This window comes from Rousettus aegyptiacus, unplaced genomic scaffold (assembly GCF_014176215.1).
Source record: "Rousettus aegyptiacus isolate mRouAeg1 unplaced genomic scaffold, mRouAeg1.p scaffold_m13_p_14, whole genome shotgun sequence".
NCBI lineage: Eukaryota > Metazoa > Chordata > Mammalia > Chiroptera > Pteropodidae > Rousettus > Rousettus aegyptiacus.
In genome coordinates, this window is record NW_023416289.1 from 47,244,101 (window position 1) to 47,270,803 (window position 26,703).

At 42.1% G+C, this 26,703-nt stretch overlaps 1 protein-coding gene and 1 pseudogene across 1 annotated transcript; both read left to right on the forward strand.

Moving 5' to 3' along the window:
* Positions 1–5,017: 5,017 nt before the first annotated feature.
* On the forward strand, positions 5,018–25,153 carry LOC107500428 (zinc finger protein 350). Its single transcript, XM_036232711.1, has 10 exons — positions 5,018–5,275; positions 6,856–6,940; positions 10,142–10,339; positions 11,236–11,362; positions 11,645–11,740; positions 13,800–15,130; positions 20,544–20,564; positions 20,932–21,058; positions 21,341–21,436; positions 23,673–25,153. Exons 3-10 carry the CDS (start codon positions 10,325–10,327, stop codon positions 24,899–24,901), a joined length of 3,042 nt encoding a protein of 1,013 aa, XP_036088604.1. The 5' UTR covers positions 5,018–5,275; positions 6,856–6,940; positions 10,142–10,324; the 3' UTR covers positions 24,902–25,153.
* Positions 23,494–23,612, forward strand: LOC118611822 (annotated as a pseudogene).
* Positions 25,154–26,703: the final 1,550 nt, after the last annotated feature.

Here is a 26,703-nt window from a genome sequence, read left to right on the forward strand (position 1 = left end):
ATGGGAATTAGTACTTTTATATTCTACCTTTTTGAACACTTTCCCACTTACCCACCTCATAATTCATATGCTATTATCGTGTATTTTACCTCTGTGTATTAAAAACATGAGATACGGTCATTATTTTTCTGGTTGGTACTAATGTAGACTTAACTTTATTTCTGTTTTGTTCCTCTTCACTTCTCACTCCTCTGGTTACATGAGAGACTCCTTTTCTTTTGCTTGGAGAACACTTGCGTTTGCTGTATTACAGGTCTTCTGATGAAGAATTCTCTCTGGTTTTCCCTGAAAATACCTTTATTTCAATTTTATTCCTAAAGGAAAATTTTTTTAGTAGCCTGTATAGGTTTATACTTATAATATTTTACAGAGTATTATGAAGTGGACGGTAATGATAAATAGGACAATGCTGATTATTTGCTTAGCACAGTTGTCCTTCAAATAGAAGGCCATGCACCTTGGGGTATAAAAAGACTTGAAGAGATGCGTGGATACACGTGGTTTGAAAGAAAAATGTGTACATTCTAACTGTCCGCTTTCCAAAAATTGATCTGCCTGATGACTCCTGCTGTCTGGGTATCATGCTTTGCTGTCCTCCCCACATCCTCTTTTCATAATCTTACTGCTTCCACTTTGCAAAAGAAAAGTATACGTCCCAAATATTGTAAATGTTATGTTTTACTGGCCCAAATGTTAAAGCTTCTGGAACACTTAACAAAAGGACAGATAGATCTTTGGGGGGCCTTGATTTAAGGTGAATGCACAGCAATAGTGACAGCATCTAGGACTAAAGGGAACATGCTACTCAGAGAAATTTACTCTTCAGCTTACAGGTCCTGGCTCCAAAAGGAACAGACGGATGAGGAAAAAGTAGGAGGAAGAGATTCCAAGGCTTAGATATCATCATTCCTGGGGACACCCTTGACTAGAGACACATATTTTGAACAGAAATTGAGCACTGATTCAGAAGAGCTAAAGCCAGAGCATCCCAGTTAGTAGCCATTTCCCCAAACCATAAGAAAATGATCCAGGCCCAGGTGACTTTTGGTTTCATTTATTCTGTCCTTTATTCCCCAATGGATAAGCCTGTAATAACCAGGGCAATTAAGTAGAAGGGTTTAAATTGAAAATAGGATCTCGAGAAATCTGGGCAGAGTAGGATCAGAAATATTCATAGGATTCATACTTCATGATTCATGTTGGAATATAATATGTAACTGTGCCAGACTCTGTGGGTTACATTAGCTGTCAGTTTATGTCTAATATCTCTGACAGCCATCACTTGAGAATTATATGTGATATGATAGGTAATACTATGATCTGACACTAGACGTGTAAGTTTTTCCACACCAACAACCAACCAGACACCAAATGAGTGACTATAATTGCGGCATCCAGCAAGTGGTAAATTCTGCCACATCCAGCACAGCTCTGGAGAATGTACCTGAGTGGGAACGGTGGGAGATGAAGAAAATAAAGAAGACAGAAAGCTGGGATCAGGAGTCCACTGTCCACTGATGGTGGAGCAATGGTGTAGTTTTATTTTTGCAAGCTGCTTTTATGCAGCAGCATACAATTGCTGGCTAAGAAAAGATTATCCTCACTCAACCCACACCCTGAATCTTTTGCAGTTCTGTATGCTCAAGGCTAAGAGCTTACTCCCTGCCTCAGAGGACACTACATTGTTTCCCGATCAGTTTCCCATTCTTAGGAGTGTTAGATGAGGCGAGGCGATCCTTGGTTGATCTCACAAATTGCAAGGACCTCGTCATTTTACAATCCACTCACTACATATAATATCATTCAATTTTGACACTAATGACCTGGAGTTACTATCCTACTCCATGAGTTTAAGGGCTCAGTCCTAAAGACTGCCCCCACTTCAGATGTCAAGTATTGGATGCCCAGGATACCCATACTTCTGACTTGGCTACAAATTAGGGGTTCCCACAATCCTTTCTTGGGTTCAATAATTTACTACAGTGGCTCACATCTCAGGAAACACACTTTACTTATATTTACCAGTTTATTTTAAAGAATACAATGTGGGAACAGCCAAGTGGAAGAGATGCATAGGGTAAGGTATGAAGGAATGGGGAAGGACCTGCCATGCTCTCTGTAGGTATGCCACCCTCCCAGGACCTACATGTGTTCACCAAACCTTGCAAGCTCTCTGAGCCCTGTAATTCAGCAATTCTAATAGCAGGTACCTTTATCACATTGCAATGTTAACTTGTAATTCTCTAATAAACGATGTTGACCATCTTTTCTTATGCTTATTTGCCATATGCTTATCTTTGATTGTGTCTGTCCACAGTCTTTGGCTATTTTTAAAATTGGATTTTCTTATTGTTTACCTTTAAGAATATTTTTTATGCTCGAGATACCAATCCTTTATCAGATAGATGACTTGTGTGATGAATGTGAGATTCTATCTATCTATCTATCTATCTATCTATCTATCTATCTATCTATCTATCTATCTATCGTCTATCTATTTATTATTTTTTCTTCTGGATCTCTAAGTGTTCTAGTATCATTTGTTGGAAGGTCTATTCTTTCTCCATTGAATAGCCTTTGTATCTTTGTCAAACAGTTGAGTGTATTTGACTTGTGGGTGTTTTTTGTAGGATGTATATTCTGTTCCATCGATCTATGTGTTTATTCTTTGCCAATACTATAAGTCTTGAAATCTGTTGATGAGAGCCTTGTATGTTGATTCTTTTTGGTCAGAAATTGTTTTTGCTATTTTCAGTGGAGAAACCTGGCAAACATTACCTTTACCAGGAGATCCACATAAAGTCATTTTGATGTTTTGTATCCTTAGATTTGATGTGATGAAAAAGGGATTTCATTCATTCTGAGGTGTCTTTTCCAAAATTCATAACCCCTGTTGAATGAAGACTACCTAGACCAATGCAAAAGATGGATAATATACAAAATACCTGATTAGCACTCCTTCAAAATAATTGAGGACACGAAAAAGGCTGTGAGGAATGGTCATGCAGCAGAGAAAACCAAGGCAACATGTTGTCTAAATGCAATGTTGTATCCTGGGTTATATCCTGAAAGAAAAAGAACACTAAGGAGAACTCTTGTGAAATCCCAAGTAGAATCTGTAATTCAGTTGAGTATTATACCAGTGTTAATTTCTCAATTTGACAAATGTACCATGGTTATGTATAATATTCACATGACAGAAAGTCGAATGAAGGTATATGTGAACTTTTTGTAGTACCCTGTGGCATTTGTATAAATCTAAAATTTCCCCAAACTAAAGTTTATTAAAAATAGGTCTAATCTATGTCAATCATGTGTCAATAAAACTGGGGGGGAAAAAACAGGGATAATTTAATTTTATCACTCAGTTTCTCAACATAAACATAGTTCCATATTATTAAATATTTATATTTATGTACAATATTAGGTGGCTATAATAATGTTATGGGTGAAGTAGTGGAGTAGAATGGTAACTAGTCACATAAGAGGTATGCATTAAAGTGGGGCATATTTGAAAAATGCAAAATTCAGTTATGTTCAATTTATATTATCATGCTCTCATTATCTAAATTCTTACATTCTCATTCCATGTTTTGTTGTTGCCTTTTTTTCTGATATGTCCCAGACATCTTGATTTACTTTTAATCCTAGGTAGTTTATGATTTTGCAATTATACTTTGTCTTTTTTTAAAATACCCTATAAATTTTGAAGTATAGAATTCATTTCTATTTTTTCATTTTAACAGCTTTTTAAAAACAGCAATTCATTTTAACAACTTTATGGTCATAATTTACATATAACATTTACATAGTAAGTGTACAACTCAATTACATATAGTAAGTTTAGAGTCGTTTCACTATCTCCACAATCCGATTTTTAGAAAATTTCATGACCCCAAAAAGTAATTGTATGGTTAATTTATTGGGTTTTGGGAATTCTGTATATATTTTGAATACAAGGTCTTTATCGGATGTATAATGTGGAATATTTTCTCCCTCTCTTCACTTTCATAAATGTTGTGATTAGAAGTACAATTTTAATTAAGTTCAATTTATTATTTTTTATTTTATGTCTTCTCTTTACTATCTTTTCTCAGAACGCTTTGATTAAATCAGGTTCAGAAAAACTATCTCCTGTTTGCTTCTCTAAGTTTTATACTTTAACTCATATTTAAGTTTGTGATTAATTTGAGTTACTTTTTGTTTATGGTTAGAATCTTAATTTATTTTTCCGCAAATAGATATGCAATTATCCCAGCATCTTTTGTTGAAAAGGCTAACATTGGATTATCTTGGCTCCTTGGTCAAAAATATTGACCTTAATATTTTTAGATTCTCAATTTTGGTTGTTCCTTTCTCGTTGGCTCCAGTCATTTACTGGCCTCACTTTTAATAGCCTTTCCCCGAGACCTTCATCCTACAGTGACAACCTAGGCTCGTCCTAGCTGCTCTTTTCCCCTAGTTGGTGATAGCCAGTCTCACAAAGTACCAGTTTCTGAAAATCTTTTTGTGTTCTTAAAAACCACTTCCTGCAAGCAATTTCCTGTCAGAAGCTTCCCGTGGGTGTCCCTTTACCAGATGAATGACATTTCTCTTTCGGGGCATTCGTTCTCAGCTGCAATAGTGACACCCGAACTTCTGTCCCTTTCAAAACCTTAAAAAATAATTTTTTTCATATATAAAGCGAAATAAAGGTTGCAGTCATATGACTTCTCTGCCCAGCACGCCGAACGCGATTTTGCTTGCTCCATATTCTCCTGGCGAAGTTCGAGTCTCTATAAATCTACTGATTTTCCACAAGAATCGGAGCAGGAAACGAGCCAATTTCGGTGGCTTCTCACCTTCGCGGCATCACAAACACACCCCTTTGCCTTCTGTACGTCAGCCTGGTCTCCCAACATGGCCGCCCCCGTGGCTCCATCGCGCACTAGGCGCGGACATCTTGCTGCCGAAGACACTCCTGGGCTCCTCGTAGGCCGCCGTAGGCAGCCGAACTGTCTGGGCGACGTTTCCAAAAGCGGAAGCAGTTCGCGGAAGTGTTACGTTTAGACCCTCCTCATGGGCAGGAGAGTGTGTGCTTTTGGCCTTTGAAGTTTATTCGAAAATTTTTTGTATCGGGAGGGTTGTCGCTCAAAGGGTACGTGACGTCACAGGGAGGAAGTGGTGTCGTTAGACCTGCGGGATCATCGGCGGACCGCGTGGGAGAAGCCAGGCGGGAGCCTGTCACGCGCCTGTCAACGGTCGCTGTACCTTGGGACTCATTAGACGATTAAGGGTTCGTAGAGGTCACCGACCCTGTCCCAGCTGTCAGGGTCTTTGCGGGTGCCTCTGTGACGGATGCAGGTGGCAGGGTGATCGCGGCGTCAGGTTCCGGTTCGGGGTTTGTTCTGTGGCTCAGCGATGCGGGGATCGGCGAGGAGGTCGTCATGTGGGATACCTGGGCCAGGTTTGGGGTAACGGGGTGTTTGTGACCAGCGTCTGCGGCCCGGCTAGGGGCGCCAGAACCCTGAGTTCCAGCCTCCGCAGCTGAGAACGGAACGGAACGCATAGCGTTCCGTAGTTTCAATCTATGGCAGTTTTTCCCTTTGTTGATTAAATTTGTGATTGCAGTTTGGGGTGTTACGAACCGCGATGCTAGGACAATTCTTGCACGTTTTCCGGTTCAGATCTTATGTGTGTAACTTGGATGTATAACTTAGAGGAGGCGGCACGGCACCGGGCAGGTGGTCAGAAACACTTTTTGTTTGTTTGTTTGTTTGTTTTGTTTTGTTTCTGGCCTTTTTTTAATCCAGGGGTTGACTAACTGCAGGAGCGACTCGTTCAGACACGCCTGTCGCTCACGCCCCGTCTGTGGGTGACTTCACCCCGCAGAGGCAGAACTGATTCTTAGTGACTTTACCGCCTTCAAAGTCGCAGATGCATACTCCGTAGCCCTTTGCAGAAAACGCTTGCCAACGCCTGCGCTCACCTCAATATATAGCAGCGTACACTTGCTTATTTGCCTGACATACAGTCACACCGTCTTCTTTGCTAACAAACTACTTGTTTAGTACCCACCCCTCTGGCAAGGTGACTGATACCCCAGTTTATTACTAAGTCCTGGTCGATCATAGCCCGTCGTGGTGGTTTCCAGTTCCTATTGCTAGTGATTGAATTTCTGTGAAATGAGCTTAGGTCCAGCTATATCCGTGAAAATCTGTTATTGGTGTGCGGGGGACAGGGCATTTTCTCTTTAAAATTCCTTGAATCTCCTTTTCCATGTCCATGATGATGATATTGTCCGAATATAGCCCTAATTTTCTCTTCTACTTTCTGATGTCTATAATTTATTCTTATCTCAATTCTTTGGCTCAAATCTGCAATACGAAGTAGGAAACTGGGGGTAGTAGTGGACAGCTGTGTCCCACAAAATTCACCTGCTGGGTTTTCTGGAGTCAACAGTATCTGGGAGGGCAGGAACATAAAATGATGAATTCAACCAGAATTTCAAATTTAGTGACATAAAAATGTTCATAGTATTCTTTAAATTTAAAAAAATATATATTTAATGTGATTCATGTCTCCTGTTACTTTTTGTATACTTTATTTGCACGAGGTTTCTTTTGATCCATCTCACTACAAATGCATATATTTTATTGGTCTTTTTAAAGAACAAGTGTTTGGTATTGTTGAGCTCTTCCATTTATTTGTAAATTTAAAAGCTCTGCAGGTTAATCACTATAAAAGCAGTATCTACATATATGTATATGTGTGGTATTTACATATACTTTATATGTAAAATGTCTGGAATCTGAATATGTGTTTTAAATATATGTGCTATATATAAAATTTTGTACTATTTTTGTGTATAAACAGTCACTGCCCAGGTCAAGAAAGAACTCTGCTGGCACCCAGTGGTGCTGTGTGAGCTGCCTCCCAATTTTGGTCTTCCCACCAAAAGGTAATTATCATTCTTTGCTCTCAATACCAAACGCTTCAAGGCTTTTCTTTATAGTTTTATCATATAATTATTCATGCCTAACCTTTATTTAGTCGTGCCTATTTTTAACTGTATATCAGTGTAATTATGCAACACTCTTTTTTTTTATGTCAGGCTCGTTTTTGCTCAATGCTTGTAAGAAGTTTTTTTTTGCACATGGGTGTTTTTTGTTTGTTTTGTTTTGTTTTTGCTCTGTAACACAAGGCTATTCTATAAAGTTTATATGGTAAATATTTTAGGAGCTTCAGGCCACAGAGGGTCTCTCACATGTGCTTCACAAACACATGTTTTTGTTTTAACATCCTTTAAAGGTGTTAAAAGCATTCTTAGCTTGCAAGCTGGGCCAAGATTATATTTTCCCTGTAGCATTCCAGTTTGAGTGTATGGAAGTTTTTCCTACTATTAAATAAATTTGTACTGTTTGCAGTTTGGATTGCTATGAATACTGCCACTATGAAAATCCTTGTACATGTCTTCAGGTTCAAAGGCGCCCTTATTTGCAAGGGGTTGTATAGCTTAGATGTATACCTCAGAGTGAAATTGCTGTATCTTAGGGAGTGTGTAACTTCAGTTTAAACAGATGATGTCAAAATGTTTCCCCAGGTGGTTGTACCCTTTACATATCCTCCAGCAGAATGTAATTTGCTATATAGTATGCATTATGTGGTCAGTTTAAAATATCTTTCCATACCCTGATAACATTGTGAGATTCTTTTGTATTATCGTCTTAAAGTTTTATTGATTTGCCTCTCTCATCGACATTGAGAGTTAGCCCCCAACTGATTTTTGAGTATGTTGTGAGGTAAAGTTCAAGCTCCTTCTCCCCATCCCTCCATACTCCAGAGTGGATATCTGATTGTCCCAGCATCATTAAAAAAAAAAAGACATTCTTGCCCTCTTCTCTGCAGTGCTATCTGTGTCTTGAAGTCTCTATATATGCATGGGTCTGTTCATAGGTATTTTATTTTGTTCCTCTGGCCCATTTGTCTATTATTGTGCTAATACCACACTGTCATAATTGAAGTAAATTTAAACCCTCAAAACTGACAGAACAAGTCTTCCAACTTTTTTTTTAAGGTGCATATTGCGTCAGTTTATGATTCTGATTGGGATGTCATTAGATCTATTTATGCATTTGGGAGATATGACCTCTTTTTTTAGCATTTTATTTTATTAGTTTCAAATATACAGTTCATTGGTTAGATGTTTATATAGTTTATGCAACGATCGTCTTGATTACTTTTCTCACCCCTCTGGCTCTCCACTACATTACATTACTGCTGACTGCCTTCCCTACGCTGCGCTCCCCATCCCCGTGACCATGTATCAGCTACTGATTTGTACTTCTTTAACCCTTCACTGTATCATTGCCTTCTAATATAAAGTACAAGAATTGCATTGGAGAGAATTTCATCTGGGAATACAATTGCTAGGTAATAGGGTATGAAGGTGAGCCCATGCTCTACTTATTTGGCAATACATCTTTAAAATGCTTGCTTCTCTAAGTCATCTTCACAGTCCATCTTTTCATTTATTTAAGACTTAAAATTTCTCTCAAGATTTCATCCCACTTATAAAATATTTTTGATGCTCTTCAAAATGATATTGCTTATAAATGTTGTTGTAGATGGCATGTTTGTTCTGTGTCACTTTCTGGGAGAGGTGTGTTGAAATCTGGATTAGTCTGGATTTCTTTGTTCTTGTTTTTTGGTCCATTTCAAGGCTATATTGTTAGGTGCATAGTAATTGCAAATGTTTATAATGTGGTGAATTGAACCTCTACTAGTGATCGTTGTCTCTCTTTCTGTCATAATTTTTGGGCTTTCTGGTTCATTTTGTGTGAGAATGTCATTATACTAGATTATCCGTGGTTACTCTTTTACATGGTATATCTTTTTCTAACCTTTTATTCTCGAGTTTTCTTTATCATTACGTTTCAGACATACCACCTATACTAGCATGTTATTAGTTTTGTTTTTTTCTTTTCTTTCTTTCTTTCTTTTTTTCTTTCTTTCTTTCTTTTTACAGCAGAAAACAAAAGCTTTATTAGAAGGGAGAGTATACTTCCAGACATGGAGGTGGGCCTGAGCAAGAGAAGCATGGCTCAAAAGGCCTAAATTTTAATCCAGCATGACAATCTTGAGGCATTTGTATTTAACGTAATTAACTGGACTCCTTGTTCTGTTCATACTTAATATAATGTTTAGTATGCTTTATCATTTTGTTAAATTTATTGGGGTGAGATTGGTTAATAAGATTATATAGGTTTCAAGTGTACAATTCAATAATATGTCATATGTATACTGCATTGTGTGTTCACCATCCACAGTTAAATTTCCTTCCGTCACCATATATTTGACCCCCTTTACCCTCACCTACCTCCTCCCCCCTTTCGTAGTATGCTTTGTTTTAAAACAGTCACTTAAGTGCATTATATTTGCCCCACTGTTCTCTGTTCTTTATTCTCTCTCTTTTTTTTCCCCTCCTTTGGATGAATTTCTTCTTTCATTTCTCCTGTTTGCATGGAAATTATATACTTTAAGACTATTGTTAGTTTTCACACTGACACTAGAGATTACATGCAGCAAGGAACCTTTGTCAGATTCTTATATTAATTAGCATTTTTACATTCTTCTCTGATAATACAGTTATCTTAGAGAGCTCCAGTTTCATTTATCATTTTCCAATTTATTTGCAACATTATTTTTTTTTTCTGTATTTAAAACCTTCTAAGGTATTATCATTATTGCTTATAAGACAGTGCTGATGATTTGCCCACCGCATTGGTTTTCAAACTGAAATGCGTGCAGGTACTGGGTGGAAACGGTGCCCAGACTCTCTCTTTCCATGTGTCTGTTTGTGTCATTGACCTGCCTGAGGGTCACCTGCTCCTGAGGCATGGCGCAAGGCTGGATGTCATTTCCCAGGTTTCCTTTGACAGTCGCCCCACTAAAACTTCACGGATGAAAGGGACATCCCCATACACATTCAGACCCTAAGGTTTTAGTAACCAGACATGTAAATTCTTTTAGACCCCATGTAAAGCGGGACACTTTCCTCAGATCTCACGGGATTGTGTGAAGGCGAGTGCTCAGAAATGTTCTGGCATCTGGGCCCAATGGAAATGTGCCACTCAAAATGAATTTTCTCCACAATACACAGGTCTCGATGCCCAGGAGCAAAAGAATCGACCGAAAGAGGAAGAAGTTAGTTTGGGCGTCAGCATTTCCAGGGACACATCTGACTGAAGACTGAGATTTCCAGACAGAAATTTAGAGCGGTTCCAGAAGACACCAAGGCAGAGATTCTTCTTTGTGAGCTGTTTTCAGAAGAAAACAGAAGAAAATGCTGCAGGTTCAGGTGACTTTGGTTTCTTTATATTTTTTCCTTGTTCCTAATAGATTTGTAGAAGCCTATTGTTTAAAAAAAAAAAACAAACGCTTTGTTAATCTGAAAAGTATAAATTTTGAAAAGCGGAGTTCAGAGAGAAATAATTTTAGTTTTTAACTCAACCTCAGGCAGAGCAGGATAAGAAACATGATTCGCAGGATTCCTGTGGGTGACGTTAGTTGCCACCTGACACCTAACTAATATCCCTGCAGCCAGCACCTCAGAGAATCATTGTCATCACGCAGTATGGACTGGTTTTGAGGAGAAAGCTGATTGCTTCCAGGGGCGATGTCAACATGTCATGGCCCTGTGATCTCAGCAAGTTTCTTTCATGGTTGTTTCTAGAGATGATGAGGTCGGTGGGTCCTGACTAGTGGCCTCCTCTAATTGCAGCAGCGGATTCCCTGGGGCTGTGTCTGAGAGGATTCCCATAACCCCCCTGGGAATAGACTTATCAGACTCAGGGAGCCGGGCCCAGCACGAGGTGATTTCCACCTTGTGGCAGTCTGGATTTATACAGCAGTAAAACCTGAGCACCCTAGGGCAGTGGAAGGACTGGGGGCTGTGAAGACTCAGTCATCTTGTCATTAGCATATGTCATATATATAGATACATGAATGAATGTGGTATTTCTAGGTTAGGAAGAACATTTAACTTCTACACATTATAGAAACTTATACTTGAATGAGTGGATAGTTGACTCAATATACAATTACAGAATATTTTATTAGACTTTTGCTTTTTCCATGGTGCATTAAAAAAAAAAAACAGATTCATCCTATACAATGGAAACGAGCAGAAAAACTAACATTTCTGTGTATCTTCAAAAGGACATCACTCCATTAAACTGCACGGTGTTGTTACAGGAGTCCCTGACATTTGATGACGTGGCCGTGGACTTCACGTGGGAGGAGTGGCAGCTCCTGGCCCCTGCTCAGAAGGACCTGTACCGGGACGTGATGTCGGAGAACTACAGCAACCTGGTGTCAGTGGGTGAGGACAGCTCCCCTGTGTCACTCCAAGGGTGCCCGGTCAGTGGTCTTTCCTTCCTCAGCTCCTGAAAGCTCTGGAGGGTCCGCGATGCCCTGAAGTGGTAGATGAGCCTCTGTGCCCACTCTGGTTCCAGAGAAATGGCTGTGTTCTCCCTTCTCCTGAGAGAAGAGCCTTGACTTTGTAGGTGTGAGAATCGTTTGTCCTCAGATGTAACATTCTGCAGACTCAGACCCGCAAGCCCAATTCAGCGTATCTAAGCCTTCTATCATTTTCCACGAACAGGTTGTCAAGCCAGCAAACCAGACACACTGTCCAGGCTGGATCAAGGAGAACCGCCATGGACGATGGTGGACAAAGTCCACCCTCGAACACGTTCAGGTGAGTGAGAGAACCAGCAAGGGGGCAGGTGTGGAAATGCCATTCTAGTCATTGAGAGAAGAGTCACAGAGGTGAGGGAGTCGAGGATAGGTAAGCAGTGCCTCCATGCTTGTTTCTTCTGATGGGGCACCAGTTTTTCTTTGTAGGAACTTCCAGAAAAACATATCCTTTTCTCTCTTCTGGGATCTGTTCATTCTGTGTATTATCTATATCTTGACTGTTTGGTTTGCAAAGTTTTCTCCTTTCTGGGATTCTCAAATCTTACAAATCTTTACAAATCCTTCTTACACTTCCATCTCGCTTGCTTGGAGATTCCACTGTCCAAGGCCTTCCTCCAAAGACAAAACCCCGAGTTTCTCACTGTCCTCTGACTACTGTACCTTCCTGCCCCACAAGTAATGGCTTCCCTTCTGAACGTCCACCCATCTTGGACGCTGTGCTCAGAGTGAACTGGTCTTATCTGTGCAATCTTTTGCTTTCCTTTTTTTTTTTTTTTTTTTTTTTGCTTTTCTTTTTTGCCACTCTGAGGTTCTACAAAAGTTCTTTTTCATTTTCTACTCTGATACTCTATCCTTTCAAAGTTTTCTTCATTCTAATAAACTAAGATTTTTCTGAGCAAATTCTGGAAACACATTATAGCTGGCAGACGAGGTTTGACGTTAAATTCAATATGCGCTGTGAGGGGAAGACATGGATGAAGGCTGATGGCAAGGTCCTTGGGATGAAACTTGCTGTGAGGAACATTAAGGCATCAGCACAAATGATTACTGAGCTTGGCCTTGGCACCGATTTTAGGAATAAGAAATCTTTGTTGAGGTGATTTTGAGCAGGTAGATAAGGGATGTGCGTAGGCTCTTTGCGTGAAGACTGTTCCAGAGTAAAGTTGGCAAGGTCAGAGGCTTCTATCTGAAGAACGTTAGGAAGCCTGATCGGATAGAGAAGAGTGGGCAAGACTGAAGACAAGGACAGCAGGGTAGTGGCGGGGAATTGGGGTAGCAAGTCACATCGGGGACTTTCAGGGATGTTTTAAGTGTTTGATTTTATTCCTCACAAGATGAGAAACCACTAAGGAGTTTTGAGAGAGGTGGACTGATGAAATATAATTTATCTGGAAAGGATCACTTCGGCTACTGTATAGAAAATAGACAGTCGCTGGCAGGAGAGGAACAGGCAGGCCTAGCAGGAGGCTACTGCTGTCCTATGGGAGAGGGATGCCTTCGACCGTGCGTGAGCGGTGGGTATTGGTCCAATTCTGGGTGTGTTTATAAAGGAGAGCAGGTGTGATCAATCTCGGAGGTAGATGGGGGTATCTGTGAGTGAGAAATAAATGAAGGGTGATGCTCAGAAGCTTCGCCATAGTTAAAGAGTGAACTAGTCACTGATGGTGATGGATGCGGTATGTGGAGAAGGCGATTTGGGTTGGGAAACCAGGACTTCCGTTTTGGAGGTCGTTGGTTAGGAGAGCTTCATGCTGTGTGGTTTGTTTACTCCCGCCATGCCACCCGCAACAGTGCATTCACCAGTGAGTCCTGGCTTCCCAAACGCGGACTTGTTTCCTCTGTCCCTCTCCATCTCCTATGTGTCTTCCCTTCACCTTTCACAACGTGGCGCTGTTTCCCTCGTGTCTGCTTTTGCCCTTTGAGTGGTTTTACTGAAGTACAGCGCAGGCTCCGTGAACGTGAGGACTATGTGTGTGTCTGCATCCGAGCACTACGCCTCGTCCTCAGCAGCCATCAGTGAGGAAGGAATGTGGGGAGAGCGACTGTTTCCCACCAGTTGGGATGAGGTGGCCCTCCCACCCATGGTCTGCTGCAACAGTATATTGCTAATGTTCTGCACATTTGGCAAGGCCAATACTCAGAAAGTAGCCAAATTTGTGTGTTTTCACTATCTGTTTTTTTCCAATGAACAAGGAACACTGAACGTGGAATATTATTTAAACTCATATATCGTAGGGTCATCACTAAAAACGACACGTCACATCAAGGTTTTTTTTTTTTTAATTACATTTCTTCCAAATCAAGATAATGGGTGACTGGACTGTTTTTTTCTTTCCCAGGAATCTGGAAAGTTGACGATCATGTGCTAGAGCACTTCCAAGATGGAAGGATAGAGAATAACCTAGAACAATGGCACGAACGTAACACATTTGACAATTCTGTCCATCGGAGCAAAAGTCATTTTCTGTTACATCAGAATCATGATATATTTGGCTCACATGGAGCAAGTATGAAATCAGAATTAACTTTACTTAACCAGAGAAGAAGGTATGAAATAGAGAACTGTGCTGAGCTTACTGGAGATGGGAAGTCCTTCCTCCATGCTAACAGTGAACCATTTCAGAATGGAGCGAAATTCTCCGAAACACGAAGACTCATCCATACTAAGTCTCAACTCATTAAGCATCAGAAACCTCAGAAAATAGAGAAGCCTCATGTGTGCAGTGAATGTGGGAAAGCTTTCACGAAGAAATCTTGGCTCACTGATCATCAGACCGTTCATACAGGAGAGAAACCCCATCGGTGCAGTATTTGTGGCAAAGCCTTCTCTAGAAAGTTTATGCTCACTGAGCACCAGAGAACGCACACAGGAGAGAAACCTTACAAATGCTCTGAATGTGGCAAAGCCTTCCTCAAGAAATCACGGCTCAATATACATCAGAAAACACACACAGGAGAGAAACCCTTTATATGCAGTGACTGTGGGAAAGGCTTCATCCAGAAAGGCAATCTCATTGTACATCAGCGAATTCATACAGGTGAAAAACCTTATATTTGCACTGAATGTGGGAAAGGTTTCATCCAGAAGACATGTCTCATAGCACACCAGAGATTTCACACAGGAAAGACTCCCTTCGTCTGCAGTGAATGTGGAAAATCCTGTTCCCAGAAATCAGGTCTCATTAAACATCAAAGAATTCACACAGGAGAGAAGCCCTTTGAGTGCAGCAACTGTGGGAAAGCCTTCACTACAAAGCAGAAGCTCATTGTCCATCAAAGAACTCACACAGGAGAGAGACCCTACACCTGCAGTGAATGTGGGAAAGCTTTTGCCTACATGTCTTGCCTTGTGAAACATAAGAGAATACACACAAGAGAGAAATGTGGAGATTCGGTCAAGGTGGACAATCCTCCCTCAGAGAGTCACAGCTCATCACAGACCAGTGTTGTTCTGCAGGAGAAAAACCTTGTTAATACGGTAACTGTGCAGGTGCCTTGTGTGGTCCCTCAGACAGCACTAAATAACAGGGACGTAGTCATAGTGGGCCAGCCTGTGGCCAGATGTGCACCCTCGGGAGGAATTGCACAGGACAGAAACCCCATGAATGCAGTGAGTGTGGTCACGCCTTCAGTGATCAATTATGTCTTATTTTATGTCCCAGGAAACCAGTAGGAGAAAAGTGAGCTGTTCTATGTGTAACAGATTGGAGCCAAATTTCTAGCTCGTATTATGTCTGAAAAGTAAATACTGAGAAATCGTGTAGATGCTGAGACTGGGAAGGCCTGATATTCTCATGGTATTAAATATGTGTTGATACAGAGGCGTATTCTTATGTTAACTCAAACATACTTTAGATTCTCTAAATAGAAATATCTATTTCACTAGGTGAAATAGTCATTGTCGTAGTTGTTCTCATTGTTTTAAGAGAATACCATAGTCTGGGTGGCTTATAAAAACAAATTTATTTCTCAGTTCTGGAGGCTGTGAAGCCCCAGATCAAGGTATCAGGAGATTCTACATCTACTGAGGGCCCACTTCCTGGTTCATCTCACTGTGTCCTGACATAAGGGAAGGGGGTGAGGGGGCTGTCTGGGGCCTCTTTGATTATAAGGGCACCAATCCTATTCACGAGGGCTCTATCCTCAAGTGAATCATCTCTCAAATGCCCTTCTTAATATCACGTTTGGGGTTAGGCTTCAACATATGAATTTAGGCGGACACGAAATTCACTCCATGGCAGATATGGAATCTTGTTTCTAGGAGTTGTGATAATTTGTTGTTCCAGGGGTATATTGTTTAGAGGGACAGCATGGACACCTCTTAAGGGAACTGAAGCATCCCAGAATACAAGTAAGTTATTTTTTTAATGCCCGTGTCTCATCTCCCCAAGTAGATTAAAAATTCCTCGATAATTGTTTTCCTATTTAAATTCATTTCCTTCTTTGCCCTAAACCACATTTCAAGCCCTCAATAGCCACATGAAGCTCGTGGCTACCTCAACAGACAGCACAGACAATGAGCAAAACTTTGTAGCTAACTCTGTGGCTGAAAAGTACGTACTGAGAGAAATCTGTCATCATTTCCATCATCCCAGAAAGTTCAACTGGGGAGCACTGGTTTACCTGATTTTATATTTGCCAGCACAGAAAAACAAAAACATATGCACTTAATTTTTATTTTTCAATTAGAGTTGATAGTCAGTGTTATATTAGTTTTAGGTATATAGAACAGTGGTTAGACATTTGTAAAAAGTACAAAGTAATCCTCCCAATCAGTCCCCACCTGGCACCGCACATAGTTAATAACAACATTCCAATGTTATTGACTATATTTGCTGTGCCGTGAAAAACATATCTTGATTTGGAAGGTGAATGAGTAAGTTAAATGAACGACTAATCAGTACATTGTCACTAAAGGGAATGAACCATTGGAAGGCCATTCTAAAACAGAGTTGTCTCCCCCACAAACTCTGTGTGATTAGACTTAATAACTGAATGTAAACTGGGCAGAACAGAAAAGAAAAAGGATCCTCATAATAAACAATAAAAAGGACACGAATCTTAGTCTCTAAGAATGGAGGAGATTATAGGAGGCTGGAGGTGCTGGTTCCTAAGGATGTTGCTGAGAAGAGCTTTTGTATTTGTCCCCAGGACTATCACCCTTGAGAGGTGCCACCATTTCAGAGATCCCAACTCCACTGTTAACTGTTGAATTGAGACATATGCTCTCTTCATTTTTCCTTCTTTCTCTCCTGGGAGTGGGGCTTTTGGCCTCTCACTATCCAGAACACTTTCCCTTACTCTCAGATCTATCCCATAAGTTTTCCGCCTATTCAAATTATAAACAGTGAGCATCGCTCAGTGGAAAAGAAGTGGAAATTTGCCATATTGTGGCTGTTTTAAGAATTCAATCTGAAGTGCTAGGTTGTTGGGCAGTTCACACCTACAGATATACTTTAAGGCAGGGAACCCCAATCTCCCTGGCCACTGGGGTACTGTCCAGTTAGGAACCAGGCCCCACAGCAGGAGGTGAGCAGTGGGAGAGCTAGCAAAGCTTCATCCGTATTTGCTAACCACTGGCTCCCCAGCGTTACCATCACCGCCTCAGATCATCAGGCATTACATTCGTACAGGAGCACTGGTCGCTGGCTCCAGAAAGGTTGGGGACACCGCTTTAAGGCACCAGCACTGTGCAAGGCACTGCACTACACAGAGGTTACATCAGTGAATGCAACGGTCAAAGGAACAGCCATTATGGACCTTACGAGCTAGTAAATGGATTATATAATGTCAAGAAGTGATGAGTCTTATGAGGAAAAATAAAGCCTAATATGTATAGGTAGTAACGGGAGAGGTTTTATTCCTGCCCACCACCCCCGCCCCCGCCCCAGCTTTTCTAGATATAATTTGTAATTTGAGCCAACACTGAAGTACTGAGTGGAGTCATCCATCATAAAATCTGTAACCAGACAACATTCCAGGGCAGTTTTGTTTCCTTTTTTTTTTTTTTCTTTTTTTTACAAAAAGATTTCTTTTTCAAACAGTCGACATGAACTATGTTAGTTTCAGGTGTATAACCTAGTGATTAGACATTTACGAAGTGATCCTCACGGTGAGCCCCACACAGGACTCTTTGCAATGACTCACTTTGACATTTTCCTGCCTCAGAAACTGGAATGCAAATTCCCCAGTCACATCCCACCCCTGCTGAACCAGAACCTCTGGGGCTGGAGTCAGGACTCCATTTTTAACAGCTGCGGGAGCACACCTCATTTGGACATTCCCTGCCCTAAATGCCGAGTTAGGGTCCCCACCGTCACCCTCATGTTGTACTGGGACGGGTTCAGGTCGGGCCCTCCCCGTGCATTCCGGACCTTCACTGGCCTCATTTTAGGGGGTTTGTACCCGAGTCCCCACTCCAATGACAACTTAGGCTCGTCCCAGCCACCCTTTTCCCTTTGACCATGACATCGAGCCCCAGACTGTACCCAGTGTCTGAAACTCTTTTCTACCCTTAAAGACCGCTTCCTGCAAACTGTTTTCCGGCCAGAAGCTTTCTGGGGTGTCCGTTTACGGGATGTATTATCTTGTCCACCTTTCCCGCCCGCTGTACTGACACCAAACTCCTGGTCATCCGTTCCTAAACGTTTTTTTTTTCTTTCGTACACAAGGTGGAGCATGTGCCCCGCGGCCACGGTGTTTCGCCCAGCCCCGGTGAAAGCAACTTCACGCGCGCCCTGTTGAACTCGCAAAGTTCTGAGAATTTACCCATTTTCGACCAAAGTCGAAGTGCCAGGACACGAGATAAGCGCAGTGGCTTCCCACCTTCCCGCCACCCCCGGCTACTGACCCCACAGCCGCCGGTTTGCCTCCTGTACGGCTGTCAGTTTCCCAACATGGCCGCCCCCATGGAAACTCGGCGAGCCGGGCGCGGACATAGTGCCGCCGAGGGAAACGCCGGAAATCCCGCTGCCCGCGGGTCCTCGTCGGCCGCCGTAGACGGAGCAGGCGCGGCCCCGAAGTTGAAACCGTCCTGGGAAGTGCTCGGTGCGCACTCTTCATGTGGGTCTGGGGAGAATCAGGTCGGTTTGTAGCTTTGCCCCTGGAAGTTTCTTGTGTATTTATTCCTTGGTCACAGTAGGCGTTGTGTTTCTCACGGGCGACGTGTGGACGTGCTGGAGCGCGGGCCACGGGATCATCGCCGAGGTCAGAGCGGGAGGGTGGGAGCGCCGAGGTGGCGGGACTTCAGCCAGACCAGGTGGGAACGGGAGTTAAGGACTCCGGGGAGCCAGACGCGTTTCTCTGCGGTAGGGGTGTCCTGGGGTTCAGCTGTGGAGATCAACGTCCTCGTCCCGATCGTCAGGTTATGGGGCTCTGCAGGTCACTCCACTCGCAGGGGGTGCAGGTGGCATTTAGGATGATCGCGTTTTCGGATTCAGGTTGGGTGTTCAGTATGGGCGCAGTGATGTTGGGGTCGGCGTGGATGTCATCACGTGGGGGTGCCTGGCCCACGCTTCCGACGGATGATAACGAAGTGTGCAGTCCACGTCGGTGGTCCAGAGAGGCTTCTGAGAGTAACGCTCTAAAGGGGCGCCTAGGACCCTGGGTGTTTGGTTAAGGTCGGGACCTTGGCTGCCGCTGGAACCTGCGGAGGTGCAGCCCGGGGCAGTCATTCGAAACCATCTAGTTTTTGAACAGGAGTTGACTAACTACAGACTGAGGGACTAAAGCAGGAACACCCGCTGCTGCATATCTTAGGTGGCAGTTTTCGGGCTGCAAAGGCCGAAATGGGCCATTGTGACACAGACATTTTGACCTGCAAGTGGAAAAGTGTTTATCTGTCTCTGCAGAAAATGTTCGCTAACGTCTGAACTCACCTCTTAATTCACAGCAGCGGACATACTTGCCTGACATACATTCTTTCTTTCTTTTTTTGCTGACAGAATGTCCACATCGTTTAGTCTCTATCCTCTGGGCAAAGTGACCCATGACCTAGTATATTAGTAAGTCTTGGTCCATCTTAGTCAATCGTGGTGGTTCCAACTCCCAACGCTAGTGACCGAATTACTATGAAATGAGTGGGTAAATGGTTCACTTTTAGCTAGCTAGAATGCTGAAAACTTCTTTAGTGATTTGTGGTGAACATTTTTCTTCTAGATGAGTTATTCCTTGAATCTGAGGAGTATCAGATTTTGCCATCCTAAAATATTCCTCTTTGGGATATTGATTATTTTAGGCTGTGTAATTTACAGAAACTGCAGTCCTGAGAGAAGCTCTCAAAACCTAGTAGAAGTTTCCTTTAGTAAAGAATATTTCCATTTGTAAGGGTGTCTTTCTTGGTGTACCTGGCCCACCTTCACTATGAGTGGAGTATGTTGGGACTTCAATTCGCATAATAATCTAACCCAGTTCCTGGTAACCTCCCATAACATCCTCCACTCCCAGCATCTTTTGTCTTTGGCTGAAAGTGGTATATTTAAGGTGATGATTTCTGCTATTTTTAGTTACTCAGTTTTCCTAGATCTTTTCCCAATATACAAGAGATGTAAATGTTACTAGAAGTTTGAATTGTTTTCTCCTGTTAATCTGTGTCATACCAATTTAATTATTAGACCAGCCAAAGAACCTAAAGGGAAGAAGACAAAAATTATTCTGACTCTACAGTGTCATTTTGCTCATCTCTTTTCACAGTCACTCCACTTAAACTCCACAGAAAAGGACTACCTCTCCCATAACAGAATCTTTAGTTTATTGGCCAGAGGTATAAATTCTTCCAGGACCCCATGGAAAGGGGGACACTTTCCTCAGATGTTGTGGCATTGTGTGGAGATGAGCGCTCAGGAACATTGTAGCATCTGGATCAAGCAGAAATGAATCATTCAAATTGAATTTTCTGCACATACAGGTCCTGACACCCAGGAGCAAAAGAATCAACTGAGAGAGGAAGAAGTTAGATTGGGTGTCAGCATTTCCAGGGAGACAGACACCTGACTGAAGACTGAGATTTCTAGACAGAAATTTAGAGTGGTTCCAGAAGACACCAAGACAGAACCTCATCATTGTGAGCTGTTTTCAGAAATTAGAAGAAAATGCCCCAGGCCCAGGTGACATTGGGTTTGTTTTATTCTTTCCTTTGTTCCCTAATGGATTTGAAGAGGCCTATAAAAAAAACCACTTCTGTCAATCGGAAAGTATGCAGATATGTATATCTCTTTTGTCTCATTTATATATAAATGTTATCTTTCCAGGTTAATTAGACATTTCTACACATTATAGAAACTTCTATTTGGATGACTTCATGGATGACTGAATGTACAATTATAGAATACTTTTAGGCATTTGATTCTTCAACTATACATTAGAACTCCATTTGATATCTAGATGCTGCCTATAAAGTGGAAATGAGCAGGAAACTAACATTTCTTTCATACCTTCAAAAGGACATCATTAAACTGCGCGGTGTTGTTACAGGAGTCCCTGACATTTGACGACGTGGCCGTGGACTTCACGTGGGAGGAGTGGCAGCTCCTGGCTCCTGCCCAGAAGGACCTGTACCGGGACGTGATGTCGGAGAACTACAGCAACCTGGTGTCAGTGGGTGAGGACAGCTCCCCTGTGTCGCTCCAAGGGTGCCCAGTCAGTGGTCTTTCCTTCCTCAGCTCCTGAAAGCTCTGGAGGGTTCGCGATGCCCTGAAGTGGTAGATGAGCCTCAGTGCCCACTCTGGTTCCAGAGAAATGGCTGTGTTCTCCCTTCTCCTGAGAGAAGAGCCTTGACTTTGTAGGTGTGAGAATTGTTTGTCCTCAGACGTAACATTCTGCAGACTCAGACCTGCAAGCCCAATTCAGCGTATCTAAGCCTTCTATCATTTTCCACGAACAGGTTGTCAAGCCAGCAAACCAGACACACTGTCCAGGCTGGATCAAGGAGAACCACCATGGACGATGGCGGACAAAGTCCACCCTCGAACACGTTCAGGTGAGTGAGAGAACCAGCCAAGGGTGCAAGCATGGAAATACCATTCTAGTCATTGAGAGAAGAGTCACAGAGGTGAGGGGGTTGAGGACAGATAAGCAGTGCCTCCATGCTTGTCTCTTCTGATGGGGCACCAGTTTTTCTTTGTAGGAGCTTCCAGAAAAATATATCCCTTTCTCTATTCTGGGATCCGTTCATTCCGTGTTTTATCTACATCTTAATTGTTTGGTTTGCATAGTCTTCTCGTTTCTAGGATTCTCAAATCATTCCTTCTTCTTACACTTCCATCTCGCTTGCTCTGAGATTCCACTGTCCAAGGCCTCCCTCCAAAGACAACACCCCGAGTTACTCTCTGTCCTCTGACAACTGCACCTTCCATCCCCACGAGTCATGGCTTCCTTTCCGAACATCCACCCATCTTGATGCTGTGCCATTTTCCCCACTCTGAGGTTCTTGAAAGGTTTTGTTTTTCTTTCTTTCTTTTTTTGTAATCTCCTATCCCTTCAATGTTTTCTTCTTTCTAATAAGCTAAGCTATTCACTGGAGAAGACATCCCAATTGCTCTCTCCCCATGTGGTCCAGCATTGAGTCTATTTAGTGCTGTAGGATTTACTCATCTCGATGTCAACTCTCCTGGGCTCCCAATACCTGCGAGGACCTAGAATCACCTTCCCTCCCAGGAAACCCTGATAGGTTTATGTTCTTCTTCACTCCTGCACATCTTACATCCGGGCCATGCAGGCATTTCCTTCAATGTTCCCTTCCCACTCAGCATTCTCCTTTAAAGGAGTCTGCTGTTTTGATGTATTTTAACTAGGAAATGTATTGTAACAGCCTCCGTTACCAGTTCTAGTCTACATCAGACCATGAGTCTTGTCTACTTCCATTTAATCCCTTCGTGTTTTTACTAATTCTGATCCTTCTTACAGTTTATCGTAGCTATTACTACTCTTTTACTTCCTGAATGCTTTCGTTTTTCTCCCATCATATTCTGAGGCCATTAATTCCCAGTTAACCATGTTACCTCTCACATGACATGAAATTTTTCTTTCAGTGATTTCTGTGATGTGGTCTATTATTCACTCAGAGATTGCTATCATTTCTCCTAAACTAATATGTTTTACACATCTGATTGCTACCTTCACCCTTTTATAACTTATTTTTTGATACCCTAAAATAAGCTGGGGTATAACAGCAGTTTGAAAAACCATACAGATAAACCAAATGCTTTCATTCTAAAGAGACCCAAAATCAATCAAAATTAAAAAGTAAATACTATGTAGATGGGGTGAAATGTGCTGTGATCAAATTAAGTCAGCATAATAGAACACTTAAGTGCTGAGGCTGGGGTTGATCCTGGACAAAATGGAACACCTCTCCGAGGTGTAAGTTGTATGTTAGACATGCATGGAGCTCCGCTGTATCATTGTTCATTCCCACCATGCCACCCGCAACACTGAATTCACTAGTGAGTCCTGGCTTCCCAAATACAGACTCATTTCCTCTGTCCCTCTCCATCTCCTGTGTGTCTTCCGTCCATCTTTCAAAACGTGGCACAGTTTCCCTCATGTCTGCCTTTGCCCTTTGAGTGGTTTTACCGAATGCTGCGCAGGCTCCGTGAACGTGAGGACTATGTGTGTGCCTGCATCCCAGCACTACGCCTCGTCCTCAGCAGCCATCAGTGAGGAAGGAATATGGGGAGAGCGACTGTTTCCCACCAGTTGGGGTGAGGTGGCCCTCCCACCCATGGTCTGCTGCAACAGTATATTGCTAATGTTCTGCACATTTGGCAAGGCCAATACTCAGAAAGTAGCCAAATTTGTGTGTTTTCACTATCTGTTTTTTTCCAATGAACAAGGAACACTGAACGTGGAGTATTATTTAAACTTATGTATCATAGGATCATCACTAAACATGACATCTCACATCAAGGTATTTTTTTAATCACCCTATGTCCAAATCAATATGATGGGGACGTGGTTCCATAGTGCGGCAGTTAGCGCATCTCCCTTACACACAGAAGGTCCTGGGTTCATGTCCCAGTGAAGCCATGGTCCATGGTCTATGGCCACGCCACCCCGAACAAGCCCAATCTTGTCTGATCTCAGAAGCTAAGCGGGGTCGGACCTGGTTAGTACTCGCATGGGAGACCACCTAGGAAGACCAGGTGCTGTAAGCATAAATAAGAATAATAAAAAAAAAAGAGGATGGGTGATTTGATTGTTCTTTTCTTTCCCAGGAATCTGGAAAGTTAATGATGATATGCTAGAGCACTTCCAAGATGGAAAGATGGAAAATAACCTAAAACAATGGCACAAATGTAACACATTTGACAATTCTGTTCATCAGAGCAAAATTCATTTTCTATTTCATCAAAATCATGATGTATTTGGCTCACATGGAGCAAGTACGAAATCAGAATTAACTTTACTTAACCAGAGCAGAACCAATGCAATAGAGAACTGCGCTGAGCTTACTGGACATGGGAAATCCTTCCTCCATGCTAACAGTGAACCGTTTGAGACTGAATTAAAATCCCTTGAAAGCCAAAATCCTATCCACACTAAGTCCCAATTCATGAAGCATCAGAAATCCCAGAAAATAAGGAAACGTCACGTATGCAGTGAATGTGGGAAAGCTTTCATGAAGAAATATTTGCTCACCGACCATCAGATATTTCATACAGGAGAGAAGCCTTATCAGTGTAATTCGTGTGGTAAAGCCTTCTTCAGAAAGGTCACACTAAACGAACACCGCAGATCACACACAGGAGAGAAACCTTATGAATGCACTGAGTGTGGCAAAGCCTTCCTGACGAGATCACGGCTCAATATACATTATAAGATACATACAGGAAAGAAGCCCTTTATATGCAGTGACTGTGGGAAAGGCTTCATCCAGAAGGGCAATCTCATAGTACATCTGCGGACTCATACAGGTGAGAAACCTTATATGTGCACCGAATGTGGAAAAGGCTTCAGCCAGAAGTCATCCCTCACAACACATCAGAGATTTCACACAGGAGAGAAACCTTTTGAATGCAGCAACTGTGGGAAAGCCTTTACTGGGAAGCCCCAGCTTGTTGTTCATCAGAGAATTCATACAGGAGAGCGGCCTTATCGATGTAATGACTGTGGGAAAGCCTTCAGAGCAAAGTCAGTCCTCAATGAACATCAGAAAATTCACTCAATCAAGGTAGAAAACCCTCCTTCAGAGAGTCACAGCTCATCACAGACCAGTGTTGTCCTGCAGGAGAAAAACCTTGTTAATACAGTGACTGTGCGGCTGCCTTGTGTGGTCTCTCAGACAACATTAAATAACCGGAACGTAGTCATACTGGGGCAGCCTGTGGCCAGATGTGCGCCCTCGGGAGGATTTGCACAGGACAGAAACCCCGTGAATGCAATGAGTGTGGTCACGCCTTCAGTGATCAATTATGTCTTATTTTATGTCCCAGGAAACCAGTAGGAGAAAAGTGAGCTGTTCTATGTGTAACAGATTGGAGTCAAATTTCTAGCTCGTATTATGTCTGAAAAGTAAATACTGAGAAATCGTATAGATGCTGAGACTGGAAAGGCCTGATATGTTGATGGTATTAAATACGTCCGTTGACACAGAGGCATAATCTTATGTTAACCCAAACTTACTTCAGGTTCTCTGTTGTGTCAAAGGAATGAAAGAAGCTAAGTGGAGGAAATAAAGTGAATTTTTAGAACATAACTTGTATCTGGAATGTTGCTAAGAAGGGAAAACCACTGAAAGGTAAATACTGGATTGGTGGGCTATGGGCAGTAAATAACAGTTCAGTTTCCCCAGCCGAGGTAAAGGGTTATTTGAAAACTGGGATGTCACCCAAAAACTGTCAGAGGGAGTTTCTATCATCTAGAGGAACTCATGAAACCTGGTTTAGAATGAGTCAGTTATCTCATTTACCAGAGTATTTGTCAACCTTTGTACCTGGTTCTGTTCCAGGCACTGAGGATACGACGGCTGATCCAGTGAGAGGATGTAAATATTTTTATTAGGTGAAATAGTTCAAAGGAATATGACTTGTTTAAGGAGCGTATTGTTTTGAGGGAGTGGAGAAAACTTCTCGTGACAAGTATCGGAACACAAATGAGTTATTTTAAATCCCATTTCTTTTCTCCACCAACATACTATAAGTTTTCTAAATTTAGTGGCTTTACTTAAACTTTAATGTTTTAAAAAGCTGAAAACCAATAAGTGAAAATTCATCTCTTCTGTCGTAGTAGCCAGATTTCACGTGCTTGGCAGTCGTGTGACAGATGGTTACAACACAGCGAGGAAAACGAGACAAAACAATGAAGGAGTGACAACTTTGAAATGTCTCAGTCCTATATAGTGACTGGGAAGAGGATAGCACTGTGTTATTGGAGTTGGCACATCCGCTATGCTATTGCTGGTACTTGGGGAGATAAAAGTCTTATGTCCACAGGAAAGGCCTACCTTCTCTGTAGGGCATACCTTCAGAAAATGTCTGCTCCATAGGTGTCTGTTATATTTTCTTCCCAATGGCCCAAATAGTCAGAATCTGGGTCCCTGGAGGCTCCTCTTGTGACCCACGGTTATTATTCGCTCAGGGGTGTTACTGAATCTTTGGGAGGAGGTGCCAGGGCAGTTGTAAGGTAACCCGCATCAGAAAGTAGCTGGCGGAGGGGAAGCCTCTAATAGGCCTTTCTACGTGAACACTGAAGAGAATCAGCTCCCTCCTGAAAGCCCATTTGTACCCTCACCCCACTGCCAGTCTTTCTGAGGAACACGTTAATAATTCCCTAAAACTCAGCTCGTTTCACTCCTTCAGTGCAATTTAACTGGATGCCCTCAAATAGAATTTCTCTTTCCTTTTATTTGTGTATCCGTTTTGCCCTAAGATACAGCTTTGGCATTGTCTCTAACTTTTTACTGCATTTGGAGACTCAAGTTTGTCTCCTTCTGTAAGACAAGCCTTTTGACACTAAGAAATTGTTCGGCTTATCAGTTATCACAGGAACTATAAACAGTGCCAGATGGATAGATTGTCAAAAATATATACTGAAGATGGAGTCTGGGTAAGCCAGAGATTTTAAAGTCAACTTATTCCATTTGACACTTGAGAACAAGAAAATGAGTAGTTATTAATACTATATTTTTATTTTAAAGATTTTACTTTCACACACAAAAATTACAAGTGGATCTATAGAAAGTGGCCCATAGCATGTATGGTGGAAATGATCACAACATACTATTTCTCTTTCTACTTCACCTTATGA